Source organism: Centroberyx gerrardi, chromosome 3 (genome assembly GCF_048128805.1).
Source record: "Centroberyx gerrardi isolate f3 chromosome 3, fCenGer3.hap1.cur.20231027, whole genome shotgun sequence".
NCBI classification, from domain to species: Eukaryota; Metazoa; Chordata; class Actinopteri; order Beryciformes; family Berycidae; genus Centroberyx; species Centroberyx gerrardi.
This window is the reverse complement of record NC_135999.1, coordinates 19,485,866-19,505,351: the sequence shown is the minus strand read 5'-3', so window position 1 is coordinate 19,505,351 and position 19,486 is coordinate 19,485,866. Positions and strand designations below refer to the sequence as shown.

At 40.4% G+C, this 19,486-nt stretch overlaps 3 protein-coding genes across 5 annotated transcripts in view; 1 reads left to right on the top strand and 2 right to left on the bottom strand.

Annotated features, from left to right (window-relative positions):
• The window catches only part of hap1 (huntingtin associated protein 1), a 145,996-nt gene that overhangs the window by 114,214 nt on the left and 12,296 nt on the right, over positions 1-19,486 (bottom strand). The window contains exon 14 of one of the 3 annotated variants that reach the window (XR_013504302.1): positions 18,283-18,945. Coding sequence is in view for 1 of the 3 variants with exons in the window: in XM_071915283.2 (XP_071771384.2) it covers positions 18,522-18,945 (424 nt within the window). In the remaining 2 variants the exon portion in view is untranslated. Of the gene's footprint in view, positions 1-17,034; positions 18,946-19,486 lie in introns of those variants that run through there. The other 2 variants (XM_071915283.2, XM_071915284.2) reach the window with 2 other exon arrangements.
• krt99 (keratin 99) lies at positions 5,502-10,821 on the bottom strand. The gene is made up of 9 exons (XM_071908760.2): positions 10,432-10,821; positions 9,395-9,523; positions 8,702-8,784; positions 8,274-8,430; positions 7,881-8,042; positions 7,632-7,757; positions 7,084-7,307; positions 6,739-6,782; positions 5,502-6,505 (listed from the first exon to the last, which is right to left on the bottom strand). Exons 1-9 carry the CDS (start codon positions 10,726-10,728, stop codon positions 6,399-6,401), a joined length of 1,329 nt encoding a protein of 442 aa, XP_071764861.1. The 5' UTR covers positions 10,729-10,821; the 3' UTR covers positions 5,502-6,398.
• LOC139924317 (cholecystokinin) lies at positions 16,197-16,805 on the top strand. Its single transcript, XM_071915347.1, has 2 exons — positions 16,197-16,473; positions 16,672-16,805. Exons 1-2 carry the CDS (start codon positions 16,197-16,199, stop codon positions 16,746-16,748), a joined length of 354 nt encoding a protein of 117 aa, XP_071771448.1. The 3' UTR covers positions 16,749-16,805.

The following is a 19,486-nucleotide window of genomic DNA, read 5'->3' as shown; positions in this document are numbered from 1 at the left end:
TCGACATGGCCAGGAAAACATTTTATTTGCAAATTATTTGGGAGTGATTCTATTTCATAAAGTTAAAGTATTTCTATTTCATAGTACTTCAGTAATAAGAATACGAACAAGGGGTTAAAATTTGTGGAATGTGACTTGGGGCAGACAAAGTTGCGTTTTAAAAGTATTTGTCAAAACTTCACTATCAAAAAGTCACTTTCACAACACACCTAGGTATAATTTTCTGGTCATTTTACTTGACGGACCACCCAGTTTCTTCAGAATGGAATTCATGCAGCTGTGGGCCAAATGCGATACAATAGCTAAAAACAAAAAAATAGAGGCAGTAAAAATACGAAAGCTAATAAATTAACTTTCACAAAAACATAGTAAAAACAAAGACAAAGAAACAACTCCAATATTTGATATATACAAGGCATTTTTTAAGGTTCAAAAAAGGCCATATCTCTGGTTAGGTAGGTTAGATATAGTAAGTGGGAATCAGTAACAGTAACAGTACAAAGAGACATTGTGGCTTCGGAAGTAAAAACAAAATGGACACTGCAACAAAAGTATTTTTTAAGTGTCTGTTGTTGAAATCTGATGTTTTAGTCAATTATGAATCAAGCAGCACATCGCTACTTTGTGCTGACAGTCCACAGTGAAGAGAGACAGGAAAGACTGGGGAGAGAGAGAGAGGAGCATGACATGAACCCAGGACATCACGGCCACATCGTGGTACACGCCTTACGCAACTGAGCCACCAGGACGTCCAAAATATTAATCTTAACATCAGGATTTCAAACATGAGTGATGTCTTTTACTAAAGCGTGGTCAAATCAAATGTATCAACTTTAGCTGAAAAAATGGTTTTAGCACACAGTGAGGCCTGGGGCAACATGGGGCAACATGTCCACACACTAAGATTTCAGTAGAAATATTGACTATTTCTCATTACAACAGGTGAAGGGAAAGGAATGGAAAGTTACTGGCTTAACAGTCTATAATTTATTCAATAACCAATAACTTGTCCTACATTAACTTAGCTTATTTGAATATGTCAAGTTCATATTTACAATCAACAATAATGACCATCTCCAATTCCATATCTGGTTAGTATTTTACCAAATATCATTACAGGTCTAGTAGAAGTCTAGTAGTACTCTAGTCATTTTTTCGGGGATAAAATGGCCTTCAGTGAAATAGAATGAAACCAAATTTGTTTATAGGCCTATCTGTAAAACGATTTGAAAATATATTAACAAATATAGGAACAAGGAGCAGTCACATTAAACATGTCATCTTTTAATTCACCTGAAGAAATATTGCATCAACTTGGTGCGATGTTTCAAGTGTGGTCCAAGCCTCTGATAACACCTATATAGCGGCAATTTGCATGGCAGCTAATGGTAAATCAGCTGCCAAATTTGAGACAGCTCAATGCACTTATTTATTTGCCTGTGGTAATTGTTTGCACCCTTTTTAAAAGATCGGAGCCTGTTTGTCTGCACAAGAGGAAGCATGTGCAAGAGCACGATATGAGAAGAGCATAGGGCCTAAAATTGAGCCCTGGGGGACCTTATAAATAATGTCTGCTGTCAGTCAAAGTGGTGTGATGTACAGTATGAAAAGCCAGAGGGAGGATTAAAATCAAACCTTCCCCAGCTTCCTTTGTGTAAAGAAGTTAATTCATTACACAAAGTGTCATGCAACAATTCTAGAAGATGCAGCAGTCAATTTTGTCAGCTGGGTAAAGGCAGGGGGAGTGGGGAGCAGAGTCAGCAGAGACTAGAGCAGGACCAGCAACTCCTGCATCTATTGCAGCAGAGTACGCAATTGCACCAAAATACCAAAGGGGGTTTTGAACCTCAGGAGGCAGCAACAATTAGAATCTCTACAAAAACGCAAAAACAGTCACATTATAATCAGGATTTCAAACATGGCTGATGTCTTGGTGTGGTCAAATGTATCAACATTAGCTGAGAAAATGGTTCTAGCAAAGCAGTGAGGCCTACTGTTTGACAGAGAGCAGTGACTGTCTTATGTTGTGTTGTGAAAACCTGAATTTCTCAAAAAAAAAATGTTTGTGGTTGTTAAAAGAGGTCAGTTGGGTTGAAACTACTTTCTGGCAAAGTTTAGAGATAGAGCTGTAATTACACTGAGGATTAAGGGATCTCAGTACATTTTCCCAAAGAAGGGCTGAACCGCTGTATCAAACCAACTGTATCAAACCAACTGTATCAAAGACATCTTGGGGATTTTTTGGGGTTATAACAACTAGGGGTCATATCATATGGGTGCAAAATACTTCAACCTAGAAGAATTTTCTGAAATATCAAAAATAGAATGAAAATACAATAGGTCCCAGTCAGAAAGTGAGAGATCTGGAGTCTTGTATGTAAACCTTTTGGTAAAAAAAAAAAAAAACGCTCTCCACACTTCCCTGTGGAGGTTTGACAACTTTACGTAAGGGAGAGGTCGAGTGCAGAGGCCATGGCGGTGAAACTGGATTCACCACAACAACTCTGATGAAAAAATGTCTGAGAAAAATGCTGACCTTGCATCCTTAACAGCTTCCTGATACTTACAAAGTAAGTTGCTACACAAAGTCTTTCATCATGTTGGACAAGACTTCTAATTCATTGGCTCTCTGTTTACAGTCAGCTTTTCTTGGTGTCAGACTTTTAAAGTGGAACTCAATTTGATATAAAGTATTAGAGATGGTAGTTATTGGTTTTGCATTGCTGTCTCTGTCCCACATTTCCTCTTGACTTCAGTTTATCCCGTTTGCATTCATTTTGTCTCACTGAACTCAAAACCGGTGGATTTTATGTCCTTATGAGTCGGCCTTGCAAGTTGTGGCTCACTGTCAATGTGCTGGTTCAATGTAGTCAAACTACATTTTATAAGTAGTCTTTTTATAATGTGACAGACTAATTTTGGGGGTATTTAGTGTTAGGTAGGTAGGTAAGGTTCCTCAATACATGCCCCTTATGCAGACTCTTCTGCTGTGAGAGTCAAAAGTCAAGGAGAACCAGTTTTGCAACGCCAAAGGAGAGAGCTTTGGTTTCGACTGAGTTGACTGATTGACATGGTATGTGTTTTGTTCCTTGAGACAACGAGACAGTTTCTTGTCCCTTGGAAGTGTGACTAAGGTCATGCAGACCTCAGTCATACCTTCCTTTGTACATGGGAACCATAGTTTACGTACTCATTCATTAAAAAAATACTAAAATCATACCATGCATTTCAGAAGTGTCCAAACTACATTCAAGCCTCAGGTAGGCACTGCAGGCGTTAGTGTCAAGACATGAATCTCATTTATGTCCAGGATATAGTGGATGATATTATGCTAAGCACAATGCACAAGGCACCAGTGGGAGTTGTGCAGTATGTACCTGCAGTGCAACTTAATGGGCTTTCTCCAAATTAGTTTTTCCAGCACTCACATACCCCATCCATTTTTCCTTTGAATGACTCCTGTCAGAATGAGGTACTTTCCAGTCGAGAGCCTTGCAGACACGAACAACAGCAGATTGTGGTAAAAAAAGGGAAGAAGAGTATATAGCATGTTAGAAATGTGGCTACTGCTGTGACATGAGGAATAGCCTGCGGTTTTACCTGGGTGTGTATCTCTCATGTTGGGAAGAAAAGCAACATAAAACAATCTCTCTCTCTCTCTCTCTCTCTCTCTCTCTCTCTCTCTCTCTCTCTCTCTCTCTCTCGCTCTCTCTCACTCTCTCTCGACTGCGAGCTACAATGAGTCACTGCTAGCATCAGGTTTTCTGACACCGCCCTGCCTTTGTGTTTTTTCTATCCCAGGCCCAGACTGGTTTCTGCTGCATATGGTTATACCCTGCAGCCAATGGCCACACCCTGTTCAACCAGGCATAATTCATATATCCGGTCTTCAGTTGCATGGAGAGGTCTGGAAATTTCCAGGAGAGAATACTGGATTGAGAATTGTGCGACGATAAGTTTTTTAATTTGCAAGACGCATTACAATGGCCAGTATGAGTCACATTTCATTTAATGATATGAGAGTCTAGTTGCACACATTTAATAAGCTGCTCTTCATGTTTTCATGTAATAGTTGAAAATTGTTGTTAGCAGAATTATTTTGAAGTGTAAGATTAAACATCCTCATAAAGTAATATGACCTACTGTGTCTCTGCTGTTTCTTTGAATAAAACATCTACCTACAGTGTAGCAGGGTGTGCATGGCTCAAAGTGCACATCGAGCAGGGAGTTTGCCCCCCGCCCCACAATATTGTCTTTTGTGTGACAACTTTTATTTTTACAATTAGGCACGAATTTTGACACTAGGAGGGTGAATTTGACGAGAGGTTTTCAGTTTGAAATGGGATTTTAATGGTGCCACGTGATCAGGTGAGAAAGTGGGTGTTGAAGGGATGAAAATGTATTGTGGACTGTCAAATGGGCAAATGGGAATGCATACTGTTTTATATAGTTTAATCTCTAAATTAATTCTGAAATTGCTCTAGATTCTGTTTAGAGTGCATGTAAGTGGTTGGACATGTGTATTGCATGAGCCCCACCCAGATTTTTTGTTTTTTGTTGTTGTTTTTTTAGCTGTTTTTTTGTTGTTGTTGTTTTTGTTTGCTTGTTTTTCCGTTTAGAACAATATAATGTTTCAAGGCTGGGAGGCTGATGCATCTTTTTATCTTTGCCTGACTAAACTTGATATTGCTCTGAGTTGCACAGACAGAATAGAATTGCTGAGACAGGATGAATCATACTTGTGTGATTAGTGTGATTAATGACATTTAAAGCGTAATTATGATAAATAGCAACATTTTTTATTTCAGTCAAGCATTAAAAGAAAGGGAATAGGAGCCTCTTATTAGGTTTTGTTTTGGGTTTTTTTTTGGGGGGGGGGTTTACATCTACTGAGTCATTGACTCTATTTTGCCCAACCAATTAACACTTTTGCCAGGTCTGGCTTGGTTTCATGCAGATCCCAAGTCTCCACTTGATTCAACTCCACCCAAATGAAGAAGCCTGTGGTGACTGATTGTGCACGCCAGACCTGACAGAAGCAAGTCTTGACACATTAAAAATATTCAATGCTTCAGTGAGCACGGGGAACTTTGCTCACTCCAGTCCAAACAAAGGATTTATTGTGTAACATTTAGGACACAGTATCCTCCGTAGATAAATCTTTCTTTTCTGCATGTTTCAATGTAAAGTATATTCAATGTCACACACAATAGTGACTTTAAATAGGATATTTTCTGCAATGTACTGTGTGAAATCAATACTGTGCCTGGATTTAATGCCATTTACAGTGCATTGCTTGTGGTCCTGTGAGTGTACAATCAAGTCAAAATAGCCAGGTTTCTTAAGGTCTCTTATGCAACAGCAGTCTGTTTCCACTTAGGCACAATGAGATCATACTATCCCCCAAAGTTGTGCCTGGGCACCACTTGTGGAGTGTTGAAAAGAGAAAGGTGACACCTGGTGGTCTTCAGTGGGAATACATGCAAAAGAGTACATGGCACTTAGAATCAGTATTTTATTTTCCATATTTCAGTATATTGTGGCATTTTGCCAGGATCTCCATTTCATCAGGAAGAATATATGAAACACCAGTCTACCTTAGGTGCATGCAGCAAAAAAGGGATAGAAATAAAGGTATAAATCTGCTTTCATTAAGCGATACCTTGACAAATTACATTTTAGTTAGGAATTTTTCTATGCATGTGCCACATTATGGAAAAAAGTTTTTAAATTTTTCTTTAAATTTCCCTAAACTGGCTTGATAGTATGGAGCCAAGATCTAAAAACCTGTATCTGAAAGATGAAGAAGTTGAATATGTGTATGTTGACTACAAATGTCTTGCATTGTTTATGCACGTAATGACTTTACGTTGCTATTGTTTTTAAACATCCTCAAATTGGTTTTGTAGGCACAAATATCTTGACACTTATTGACACCTGCATTATTTGTACATACAAAAAAATAAGTTGCTTTAAAAACAACTTACTTGCAACTGCAATTCTAATTGTAATGCACATTTGCAACTAGTGACACACATGTGCAACTTCATCATTCTTTTCTGGTTTGTGATCAGATTTTGGCTCCATACTTATTAAAGCCAGCATCCATCATTGAAGGATCACCACTAGCTGCAAGCTAGGCAACTGAAACAAAAATGTCAAGGTATCCCTTTAAGAGGCAAAAGTGCTTTTTAAAAATATTTAGATTTTTTGGAAACTGTGTGCCTTGTATATAGCCAACTTAAATTGACAAGCCAATAACTGTATTTAACAGATGACTATAGGAAATTATGAATTCATCAATTATTGCTGCCTATAGCCAATTATTAAGTCAGTTGCCAAATCACCTTGAAAAAAATAAGTTTAGGGGCAGCACAGGTCACAAGTGAAATGCAGTTTTACTGAATTTCCTGCACTTCGGTATCAACAACGGAAGACACCACCCTCCCATCGACAACCTCCTCCACAATGGTCTTCACCCGCCTCTCGATGTGGGGTTTGTGCGCTGTAGAGATGCAGAACAAGCACAGTTAATCATGTGAATACAGAGACTGTGGTAGGACCCTAACAGTACGTTATTGTTATATTAGAAGATTAGATTCTCTTTGGATGGATGGATGGATGGATGGATGAATGGATGGATGGATGGATGGATGGATGAAGATCAGTTGAGTGAATATTATTATCTTCATCTAAACATATTTTGTAGTATACTTTTTGTAGTATAGTGTTTCTCACCTTCCACCTTCTCCACCACCTTCACCTGGCTGATGACCACGGCCCTTTGGAAAGAGCAAAGCAACAACATAGTATTATTATCATTATAGTTATTATAATTATTATAATTATTATTATTACTCTGTAAAGTATATCTATTGCAAAAACCCACTGGTTTATTTGTCATCTACTCTGGCTTACAAAGTCCATTGAAAGGCTTTATGAAACAAAGTGCTCATCATCCACTTCTCCTCATTATTCATTATCTCTAATCATCTCACCTTCTGTCTCTTCCCTTTATCAGCTTCCCGTTTTCTCCCCCCCCCCCCCCCTCTTTATCTCCCACCTTCCCATTTTCACTCTCACTTTGCACGCGTCTCTCCCTCCAGCAGTCTCCTATACTCGGCGATCTCCAGCTCCAGCCTCATCTTGATGTCCAGGAGCAACTTGTAATCTGTGGCTTGCTGCTGGATGCTGACGGTCAACTGCTGCAGCTCTGCCTCCAACGTATGGATGCTCAGCTGCAGCTGGCTGAGCTGCACGCTGTATCGACCCCCGACATCTGCCAAGCTCTGCTCCAGGTATTGTTTCTGCAGGACAAGTGGGAGGGACGTAAAATTGAGGGTGCGTGTGTTTTCTGCATAATGGGAAATGTTGAGACTGTATGAAATTGTTTACATGGTGTATCTGCACAACAAGTTCTCAAAAGAGAGTGATGCTTCTGCAACTCTGTAGAGGATACTTCTCAGAAATGTATCTTCTTGATCAGGTTGTTGTTACACACCTTGCTTGGTGCTTGGCGTGTTAGTTGATATTAACTGGTAATAAAGCCTGCTTCAGACCCTGAAACACTGGGAATATATGTGACACCTTTCATCCGTTGAAATTGGTTTGTATGATAGAATGTGGCCCACCTGGGACAGTATGGCTTGGAGCTCAATCTCCACACTCTGGTAGGTCCTCTTCAGTTCTGACAGCTCTGAATGGGTGGTCTTCACCTGTGTGGTGCTGGTGCTGATCTGGGTCTGCAAAATCTCCACCTTTTACACACACACACACACACACACACACACACACACACACATTAATCCCTTGATATCCTTACCTGTTATATTTCCGTGTAACATTTTGAGCACACACATGACAGCGCTCCCCCATCTCACCTTATTTTGGAACCATTTCTCAACCTCCCGCTGGTTCTTCTGCACCACGGCCTCGTACTGCTCCCTGATCTCCTCCAGGGTCTTTGTCAGGTCGGCAGATTCGGCGCAGTCCACCTCGACATTCACAGCACCGGTCTGCTGGACCCGCAACAGCTGTATCTCCTGCAACGGGGGAAAGGGACACTTTGAACTCCTTCCCTTCCATGGGTGGAAGAGTCATGACAGCCGCCATCCACCCCAATAGATGGCGCCATTGCACTTGTTAGTGAGAGAGTAGCCGTGCGAAGCCAACTTGTGAGTTCTTGCCCCTCCTGGCATGTCATCTCTTCCAACCCCCCATTGAGACAATTATGTTAAAACAGAGAAATTTCTCTGGAATGGAACAGTTATCACCTCCTCATGGTTCCTCCTGACATACACCAGCTCCTCTTTCAGACTTTCTATTTGGACCTCCAGGTCGCTGCGGGCCAGAGTCAGGCTGTCCAGGACGCCGCGGAGACGGGCCAGGTCGGCCTCCACCATCATACGCATGTTCAGCTCTGTCTCAAATCTACAGAGGGAAGACAGGTGGAGTCATAGAGGCTATATATAAGTGTTGTTTACTGTAATTCACTGTACTGTACTTCATTACCATGGATTGTATGTTAATGTGTTTCTTTTAATTCATAGCACTGTTGTGACTTTGTAAAGAAAAGAGTTACACATATATCAATAGTTCTAGGAAATTACCAAATTTTCTTCTAAATTTATTGAAGATTTTGCTGACACATGGTATCAGTGTGAAATGAAATGCATGAGACAACAGAAGGCGGCAAACCTACTTCATTTTGAAGTCATCCGCAGTCAGTCTGGCGTTGTCCACCTGCAGGGTCAACTGCTGATGTTCTGAAAACCTCCTCAGGATCTAAAGGAGAGAGAAAATCAAAAATAATCTATATATTCATATGTGGGATTGTATTCCTGTACAGATACCTGATACAGGGCTACGCCTAGTTGAGTTGAAAAGGGACCCTCTTGGGGTTGTAACCACGATCTGTTGACATTGCATTCTCATTAATGTCATGTATTTCTGATGACATAAAGTGCAGTTAATGTTCATTTTAGGCTTCTAGATGATAGACATTAAAGACCCCATGAAATGGCATCTTTACTTCCTGGATTTGATGTCTTTCCTGTTGAAACAGGATGTTGGGGCGGGACATAACACAGTGAGGGATCATTCAAAAGTTTAGCAGTTGTTGTGACCATTGACACTATATACAGTATGTGACTTATATTCCTTGGATCTGGATTCATCAAAAGACACATTTTGTTTGGAGCATCCTAAGAACAAAATGACCAGCCTAGGCCTACTGTCTTAATGACAGCAATTAAAAAAACAAATTGGTAGACAACAGCTGGACTATTGAGGCTTTCAGGCCCTGTTTGGACCAGAATTTGTGTCCCATCAGACAACACAGGCAATATTATTTTATTGGACCTTAAAATAAAGTAGTGCATGAGTGGTAGCCTACCTGAGCCCGGAGGTCAGAGATGTTGCCAAAGAAGACAGTGAGGTCCCTGCTGTAGACGGGACCTTTCTTGTCATAGAACTCTCTGATCTGCAGCTCCAGCTTCCTATTGGCTGCCTCCAGGGAGCGCACCTGCACACACAAACACACAAACACAGGACATGGCAGCTTCGTCCATCCGCATCTGAGAATGATGTCAGACCAGTAAGATGCTATGACTGCGAAAAGTGATGCATTATTAATGGGTTTTCTTAGCTTTGTCTCAGTGGCTTGAAATGTAGGCTGTGAACTGCTTCAGAACCACAACAACATGTGAGTCTCGGTCAAAATTTTAAGAAATATACTGAACAGTTCTGCTGAAAACTGCACACATTGTAGCCTAATTACATTTCATGCTACTCTTAAACTGGAGATTGTAAGATTATATGACATTGCAGAAGATATGCATTGGGTATAACCTGTTTTTAATGTTTTTAGAGGTAAATGAATTCCAACAACCTGTTGCAAAATGTTACATGGAATACAGATTGAATGTTAAGTAGCCTGTCAGTGAGATATTGACAACTGTAGATAGATCCAGTGTTGGGAGTTAGAGTAGCTACTCTTTTGTGATTACTTTTTTGTGGTATACCAACTTAATTTTCGTAGCCTAATCCGTCATTAGGTACTTTTTAAAACAGAATGTCGTTACTTTCATACTTTCATCTCATTTATTTATTAATTTATTTATTTATGTATTTGTTAGCGCAAATAAAAAAAAATAAAAAAAACAAAAATAAAAAACGTGACTGGATATTATTAAGGTAAGTAACGGAATAATGTAACTAATTACTTTCTAAAAGTAACTGCACAGCTGTAAAGATACCTGCCAGTGTTAATAAGTTCACCCATCAGAGTTAATTTAACACTTTTAGATAGTTTCGGACAGTTAAGTCCCCAATCGACACTTTTCACTTGGCCTACTAAAACTGGAACATGTGCTGTGCGGATAGATCCATCATCATCATCATCATCATCATCATCATCATCATCGTGGTTACCTTGTCCAGGTATGAGGCCAGGCGGTCGTTCAGATTCTGCATGGTCACCTTCTCGTTGCCGCACAGCGCCATCTCGCCGTAAGACATCCCCCCGGAGGAGAAGACGCTCTGGGAGATGCGGGTCCCGTACCCCCCCGCGCCCCCGTACACACTGGGCGCGCGGCCGCCGGACATGACGGAGGCGGAGGACATGCGGGACCGGAGCTGCATCCCGGCGGTCATACTGACAGCGCTGGAGCCGCCGGTGCTGCGAGAGCTGAAGCTGCTGCTGCTGGCGCGTTTGTAAACGGCAGACATGATGGCGAGAGATGGACGGCAGACTGTTAGTCCCTCGAGGTTGACTGGCGGTGGTTTACCCGGTTGGAGATGACAGGAGTCTCTGTATAAACCTGCTACAGTCAGCGGGGCATTTTATAGGATTTGGAGGGCGAGAGGCAGCGGTCATGTCATGTGCCAGGCAATGTTTGGTATGGAGATAATATGTCTTCAAAAATGGGTGTGTGCACTAATAGATAGAAGATTAAGTTTTTGACAGGTTGAATATCTAGTTAGGCGACTATCAGGCTGATAACCAGACGGATAATCTGCCAAAGGCGTGGAGATAATTGTTTTCTTCTTTATGTGTCTAGGCTATAACACTTAGAGGAGGTTTTAATAACGTAGGCTACATTTAACAGGTTGAATATCTGGTCAGGCAACTTGGGCTTCTCTGGAAATTCAGCTCAACGTTTAGGCTGGTGTTGCTGTCACTGATGGCATAGGTGGCAATTTGCCTGGAATTTCTTTTTGTGTTTGACTGTGACCTTGAATGACAGCTAATTGGAAACAAGCAGAACATACTAAAACAATTAATTTAGAGACTTTTTTCCCCTACTTTTTCCCTTCTGAAATGTGTCCCCTATAATGTAGATGAAGCCAATTTCCCCTCACCTAAAACTTAAGGTAGTCTCCAATGAAAAAGCTCATCCTCCATTTTCTGCAAAGATTTCAAAAAGGTGTAGGCTATTCATTGTAGCCTTCTAAATTTGTGTAAACCTGAATTAAGCTAGTCTCTCATTGCAGTTAGATCACTAAAGGAATAGGAATGAGTAGGAATAGGCTACGTTATGGATGATTTTGATCGGTCGGTCCTAGTCTAGGTCAGAGAAGGCAAGGTAGGCTACAGCCAGGAAACACAATGTCAGGAAAAGACAAGACAGATTATGGATCTTCTTCACGTTTTCAAAAGAGGAAGAAAGGTAAGATATGTTATAGGTTAGTTTACATCACAGGTTAAATAATTTACTTCTTAAAATTAGTTATGCTTAAAGTTAAGTTTCCATACGTAACAAACAAACCAAAGTAGCTCACTATTAGGTTGTAGTAATATAGTGATATAGGTAGTGAAATATATAGAAATATAACTTTTGATTAAATATAACTCACTGGATTACGATTGGATTGGATCTTTTTTTTTTACAGTAAAGAGACAGATGAGGAGTGAGGAGCAAATACTGTATATCATATATATTTAAAGTTTTATATATTAATTGATAACTGTGTCTGTTCATTTTTTGCAAAACCTGAAATGAACAAGAGAGAGGAGGAGACAGAGACAAAGAGAGATGAGGGGAGGAGACAAATAAGTGTCAAGAGAAGAATTCAGGAGGCAGGCCTGAGGAGAGAGACAGACTACAATATACTGTCTCACTGTTGGCCTGTACAGACTGCTGCTCAAACTGTTTACTATGCTGCTTCATTTACACCTATGCATGTTCATGTCAAATTACACCAGATTGATGCATTTTGCTGTTTCAATTTTAAAAAATTTCCCCTACTATGGTTCTGTGTCTTCGTTGAAATCCTAACAACGCCCCTGGGTAGTACTAATAGCAGTAGTAGCGGTATTAAAATGTCTTTTTGCAGTTTGCATATTGCATTGCACTTCTAATAAAACTTTACACTTCAAAATGCAATAATTTATACATAAGCCAACAAATCCTTTAACAGTACTAATAATGTTGTGCAATGCATGCCGTTTTGGTCCACTCCCCTCTCTGCCACTACCTGTCTCGTCATCATCATCATCACCATCACCATCACCATCATCATCATCGCCATCGCAGTCTTCTGGCTGCCAGCTTGTTTGCAAAGGAAACATGTTGCCACTTATGTTTCTCTCATTCAGTGTACGCTCACACACAAATGATCATGGCCTGACTGCATAAACTCTTCTCTATTCAGACGTTTTTAAAGCTCTCCTCTCCTCCCAAGTATACCTAGCACAAAGTGTGAAACAAAACCTTGAACTTTTACCACCGCCTAGACATTGAGGACAGGCTTAAAGAAACATTTCAAGGCAATGCCTTGGAAACCGAGATGTGTCTTTTTCCATTGTGGGCTTCTGGCTGGGTTCCTGCCTCTCATTCACTTTCTGTTTTCTTTGGGACAGCTAAATAGTTCTGTTCTGTCATGCAGAGCAAAAGAGTTAGACAAAAGATTTAATAGCTGCATGCATGAATAGAGTTTTTTTTTAGGAAGGTATAAGTCTCTTCCAAATGTGAGTGTGAGCTGTGCGTGTGTGTGTGCTTCAATGTTAATCTTTTACTCCGTCCCACACACCCACTTCTGAAGGAAACTCTCATGCTCCATTACAGAAAGATATGCTGGACCACAAATTCTTCAGAACTCTCACCGCCACACACCCAAAAAGACTACAAACATGCACACACACGCGCACACACACACACACACACCTTTTCACAGGAGGATTATCTTACATTAGGTTGGAATAAAAATTCCCTAAGTTATCGACATATCTAAATGTCAACTCAAACTACTGTCACACACACCCATCAGTGAAAAGTGAAAGATAACACCCTGCATGCCAGAGCCAGTCGGCAGTTGCTGGCACTCACATCCGTGGTTGAGAACGTACTTTCAAAATGCAAATCTGTTACAGATTGCTGGGTATTTCACAAAAACATTACTCAGTAACATAATCCATGAGATTCTTAAAACTCAGTAATGTAATCCATTTACTTTATTTTTTATTTTTAGATTTACAATTTTTATACTGTAATTTTAATAGGTTTATTATCATCCTTTCCAAACATAATCAATAAAGTTTTGATATGTGTAAAATTATGTTTGCATCGTAATCTCCACATAACAATGGCTTTGATTTAACCTTCTCTTCTTTTGTTTCTGAGCTATCCAACAAGTATCCTCGCATTTTGTTTCTTCAAAGGTATCTGTGGTCTGACTGCTGTGTTTAGACACTGTAACGGTATAATAGGAGTCATTTGTAGAGGTATTGTGAGAGCTTGAGTGCTTTTACTGTCTGTTTCATCCCATTCATAAGAAACAATAAAGATTCAAAAGATGTATACTATTATTAGGTATTATAAAGGGACACATGTCTGGCATGTCTACCTATCTTGTCGTCCTCTTTCACTGCTTACCTTGGAGCTACACATTGCACTTTTTCTATTGTGTTTTTACTGTGCTGTGCTGTGCCAGAGGCTACTTTTTGTTTATGTTTTAAAGCTTGTATCTGTATGTTAAAAAGCATAAATGCTGTGCTGTTAGTGGGAAGTTTTCCCAGTGGACCTATAAAGTAATAAAGTATCAGTCAGTGAATGGCCTTTTCTTAAAATGTGTGAGTGGTATTTTTTTTTTTTTTACAAATTTAGTGGTTGTAATTGTGTATTTCTAGGGACATCACTAATACCCAAGGAACAAAAGGTAGAGGAGACAGATAGACATCTAGAGCAGCACTGATTGACAGGGAGGGTGAGCTCAGAAACAATTCTAAAGAAATTGTGGTCGGCCTTTTACTCGACTGACAGTGTCACTCATCAATCAGTAGCAAAGGCAGCGTGAGAAAATCATTACAGAATAGAGTAAGAATGGAGAAGAAAAAGAAGCAGAAGAAGAAGAAGGTACATGGACAGGTGGTTATGTTATGTTTGTGAGGACATGATGCGGGCCGCCAGGTGAAAATAGTCAGAAAAGAGAGATGGGCATCAGGAGCAGCCCTGCTTGATAAAGACGGTGTGGATACATCTGGGCCAGATAAACAGATTGTGTGTTGAATGCTTTTCAGATTTCACTGATGGGTGTGTGTGTGATTTGCACTGGCATTTAGCCGACATGCCAGTCAGTCTAGCAAGAGGATTTATGACAGTGTTCAGGCCAAACTAATGATTATCTCCCTACTATAAGCTTATAGGTCACCAGGAAATCATAAAAAGTTCTTAGGCAACATACCATCAACTAGTAAGATCAAACTTCTGAGTGCATGGTTCAGTTTACTGTAGGCCTACATCCTCTCAGATTTGCTCACAGCACTCTGAGGTATTTGGTTGCACTTATTGTAAGTTGCTTTGGACAAAAGTGTCTGCTAAATGATGTAATGTAATGTAATGTAAGGTATGAGTACTGTAGGTCTATGCTTGTACTGTACATACTCAGATGCATGCACATCTGCGATATCATGCCGTTAACCATCATTCATCGTTTATTAATTGGAAATTGTGCACATGTAAAAAAAACTGATCATTATACAGTAAACTACAGTTCACAGATGATGCTTCCTTGACCATTTTAAGAGACTGTGTTCATGTCATTCTCTGCTTTACTAGATAGTACATAGACAGTACTGACAGGAAAGATCCGGTCTCAAAATCACAATGACCTTAGTGTCTCACACACAGCGTTCACCCCAGGCAGCTGAGCCACCTGACCATTTGGTGTTGTGGTAGAAAATCTATATGTAAACAATCCTAATGTTCGTCACGTTCATCATTATTCTCACTAAGAGGGTAGCATGTACGTCATCTGGAAAGGCCACTCAATCCACAACATGATACGGAGAAAGCAATAATCCCCTTCACCTACTCACTAAATGTTCCTTCCTTGTTCCAAATTCTGTATGGTAAACTAGCATACATGTATCCATTATCCAGCATTACTTTTCAAAACGACCAAATGAAAAACTGTCCTCCAGAGCCCATGCAGTATTTTGACTGTTATTGATGTGATGTACATGGATGTGATGTTGTGTTTTAATTGGTGAGACCTGCCTTGGCAGGACAATAAAGCTGTATTCTATTCCATTCTATTGTCTGTGTCCTGTCCTACCACCTGTAAATTGTTAGAAGAATAGCGTCATCAGATTGGAAGAAGCCAATTGGTAGCTTGATCACATTAATGACAAACCTGCTCCTAGCTCCCCACTGCCTTCCAATTCAGGTTTCACCTGAATGGCACTCACCATAGATAGTATGAGGAGTAGTTACATCAGATCCTATGTATTGGTAAAAAAGAAAAAAAAGAAAAAAGCTCTAAAAACAGTATTGAATTTCTAATGTAAACACATTGACTCACTTTATTGTTATTGCAGGGCAAAAAAGGCCTTTCCAGGTAAGTGAAAAGCATAATGATGTATCCATGAATGTAAAATGGTCCATCATTTCCTTTACGCACATCCTGTCCATCCACCCATCTCCCAATCAATCAAAAGCTCCATAGTGAACACTGTTATCAGCCGTTGATTGTAGGCCATATCGCTTGCACCAAAAGTGGCGTATAAAAGAGCCGATGTCCTTAACCCGTGCCAGAAGCATCACACTTCTCTGATTTCATCGTGTGCAGACTTGACCTCATCTTCACAGGTACAGTAAGTCAGTTTGAGTAAAAAGAATTCATACTTTGGTTAGTTAATTATGTTCATTTAAATATATTTTTTTACCAGAAACCTTTTGTTTTTTCTGTACACAGACATGGCAGGGAATGGAATCCTGGTTTGTGCACTTGTGGCTGCGCTGCTAGTGTCTGGCATGGCCTCTCCCCCAAAATCCCCCTCATCTGGAGACACTAAAGAGAGCGGGACACTACGGCAGCTCCTGGCCAGACGGGAGAAAGTGAAAGACAGCAGGGACTCAGTTGCCAGACAGGAGCAGGCAGGTCAGGCACGCACGGCACGGATGGAGAGGATGGCGCACCTGTCGGAGGATGAACGCGAGGTTATGACAAAACAAATTATGCAAGCAATTTCAGGTATGTCGTGGGTGTGGGTGTGAAAGTTGTTTTTTTGAGGTTGTGCATGTGTAATTCACATAAGTGAGTTGAGGCAGAGATCCAAGAAATTTCCAAAGTCATTGCCACAGCTGCTCTATTGAAGTTTTACATGCACTTTGTATTTGCATTTTTTTAAAAGCCTTTAGTGTGGCTAATGCAGGAATGTTTTGTTCGCAGAGATAATGAACTCCGGGTGCATGTCAGACCGGGACTACCAGGGTTGGGTGGACTTCGGACGCCGGAGCGCAGAGTAGAGACACAACAATGCCAACAACCGTAACACTGATAACATTTTAGAGCTTAGACATACTGCATTTTGTTTGGAATTTACACAGTCAAAATCAATATTTTATTTGTTGTTTTAATTACTTTTACTGTTTTACTGCCTGAAACTTTATAAATAAACACTGTTTGCATACTTATCATAAGAGTAATGTGTATTGTTTCTATATGGGTTACAGTTGCTTTCATTTTTATGCCGAGGGGCATCAAGAGTGTGTTTTTCATCCTATTGTAGCGATACAAACATACAAAACCGTATTGGATGGAAATGCAAAGTAAAGTTTAATTCACAGGTGGTACAATTTATATCAACACGGACATACAGTATATAACTATGGTTCTAACATAGAATTCAGCAAACAGTAGTGCATTTCAACATTGGAGAAACACAGCGGTTTGGTTGATTACTGTCAGAATACACATTTTCAAAACCTGCATTTATGTTTTATTCCCTTTTTAATCCACAGTATCCTATGCCTTTTGCCTACAGTTGATTGTCCAGAGAGAATCTACAGAAACATGCTGTTTTTAAATAATCATGACCTCTTTTCTAATTGTATTTCTTTACATAAGGTATCCCCCTCAATGCAATGGGAGAATTCACTTTGAATGCCCTTCATTATTTTGATTTCATTTCATTTCTATCCCAGCAGTTTCAAAATTCCTGATGACATGAAATACAGTAGATTTTGTACAAGCAACATTTTCAGTCAGTGAGTAAATATACATATAGTGAGTAAATGGGCTTCTAGCAATCCCATTCAATGTCTTTGATGCAGCATGGCAGACTACCTGAATTCTCTTGTTGGAGTTTGGCTAAGCACAAGTTCACAATGGCAGAAATTTCAATGGTAAGCACTGTACAATGGCTTGCAGGTGATGCTGTATGTCATGCGGCCAGAATTACGTCGGCTGTGTGAGAGCAAATGATGAACTGGGAGAGACTGCTCAGTGGTATCAAGGATGTCACCATTATTCAGTATTCAGTGTGTCATCTCTCCCAGTTTTGGGGCAGATGGTCAACGTAGTGCTTGTTGATCTATAATATCTCAAGTGTTTAATTCAGTATATTGAACAAACTTATGTACAGCGTGCTTTATTCACTACAGCAGCTAATAAGCAGAAAAACAAGAGTGTATTTCAGTGCATTTGAAAGGTCTTAAATGTGACATAGACAGCATTGGTAGTCAGTTTGGTGTTTCAAATAACAATAAATTATCCTACGTAGTCTTCTGAACTTTCCCAAGTGACAACGTTGTTATATACACACAGTAATGACTTTACAACTGATGTTGACATTTTGAAAACTAAGTGTGTGACCAGCGCCAGGGAAAACCACCATTCCCTTTCATACCGTGTAAAATGACGTCCACAAAACACAGTATAAAAACGTTTTTTTTTCTTTGTGATGTTTCTTTTTTGTATATAAAAAAAGATGTCAGCACGCTGCAGTCAGACTGCAACGTGCTGATCAGGTGACTGTCCTGAGATGAAGGTGTCACACACACACACACACAAATTGTCATGGAGATCTATCTACTGTACACGAGTTCATAGAAAAGAATAGTACTGTACACTACCGACACCAAAGAACCTTAAAGTATGGCTCCAGCATTTCCTGCGGCTTTGTTCTCAAGACAATATCGCTGAGGGTCCCGAAATGCACAATGGGGATCACAAAGCTAGCAGCATGGCTTGATGCAAAGTCACTAAGGTGAATAAGAAAGGAGGTGGATTAGTCCATATCAGACTTTAGGAGGGTGCTTGATTGTTTGTCTCTCCTTGCCATTGCCACCCATCATCCCCCAGGCTGCCACGTTGTGCAACCCGAGACTCTGTAGCTTCTCAACCAGGTTGAAGCTGAAAATGTTCCTTCTTCCCTCTTCCTTCAAGCATGAGCCTCCGCCTTTCTCTTTTGCGGTGGAGCTTGAAAGCGTTGTGTTGTGAGAGTGGTAGGGGTTTTGGCGGGGATAGGGGGAGGCTGAGATGCCACGCTCTTGCAGCAGCTGCAGGAGTCCCAGTGATGAAGTGGTGAAGGTTGGAGTGGTGGTGGCGGCTGGGCCTCCCAGGCGGGAGTCAAAGCGGTGGCCAAAGTGCTGCTGCTGGGACGTGGGGGAAGTGCTCAGGTGCTCACAGCTCCCACAAGCTGGCAGGCTGAGACCGTGAAGGCTGCCAATGGAAAATAGTTTGGGAAAACAGACAACAGGTCAAATAAGAAACTGAGCCATTTCTTGTCGCACAACCAAACATACACATATGCTAAAGTCATGCACTACAAATTTAAGAACAGGACAATATACTACAAAAACAAGACAGTATCCAACTGCTTTGGTTAGTTCAGTTGTTAGTTTCTGTCTGTATCATGGCTGTAAGTAATGGATAAACATGATGTTAGTGTGCCAGCACTGATGGAACAGGATCTGGTGGTTTGTCATGCTGAAAACCTAGAAAAGTAAGAGATATTAGCACATGTAGTATAATGTTAACAAGCAAGGAATGTGGGGGGTACAGTCATGTACAAGTTAGACTGGATTTAACAGCTCAACTGCTCAGTAAAAGGCAGGTTTTAGTAGGAGGTGCAGGTTGTATGTATTCGCTGAGGTGGGATTTAGGTTAGGAAGGTAGGGATGGAAGCACACTACAGGATTTTCACAAAATTTAGCCCTAACCTATGCCAATTTAAGTGTTGTGAAAAATCTGATTTCATGAT

Bases quoted from the DNA above. Each gene is read 5' to 3' on its own strand.
- krt99 (XM_071908760.2), bottom strand. From the start codon at position 10,728: ATGTCTGCCGTTTACAAACGCGCCAGCAGCAGCAGCTTCAGCTCTCGC. The intron at 9,524-10,431 runs GTAACCACGATG...TTGTGTGTGCAG, and splicing joins TGGCCTCATACCTGGACAAG to GTGCGCTCCCTGGAGGCAGC. The intron at 7,308-7,631 runs GTGGGCCACATT...CTTGTCCTGCAG, and splicing joins TCCAAGCCATACTGTCCCAG to AAACAATACCTGGAGCAGAG.
- LOC139924317 (XM_071915347.1), top strand. From the start codon at position 16,197: ATGGCAGGGAATGGAATCCTGGTTTGTGCACTTGTGGCTGCGCTGCTA. The intron at 16,474-16,671 runs GTATGTCGTGGG...TTTTGTTCGCAG, and splicing joins AATTATGCAAGCAATTTCAG to AGATAATGAACTCCGGGTGC.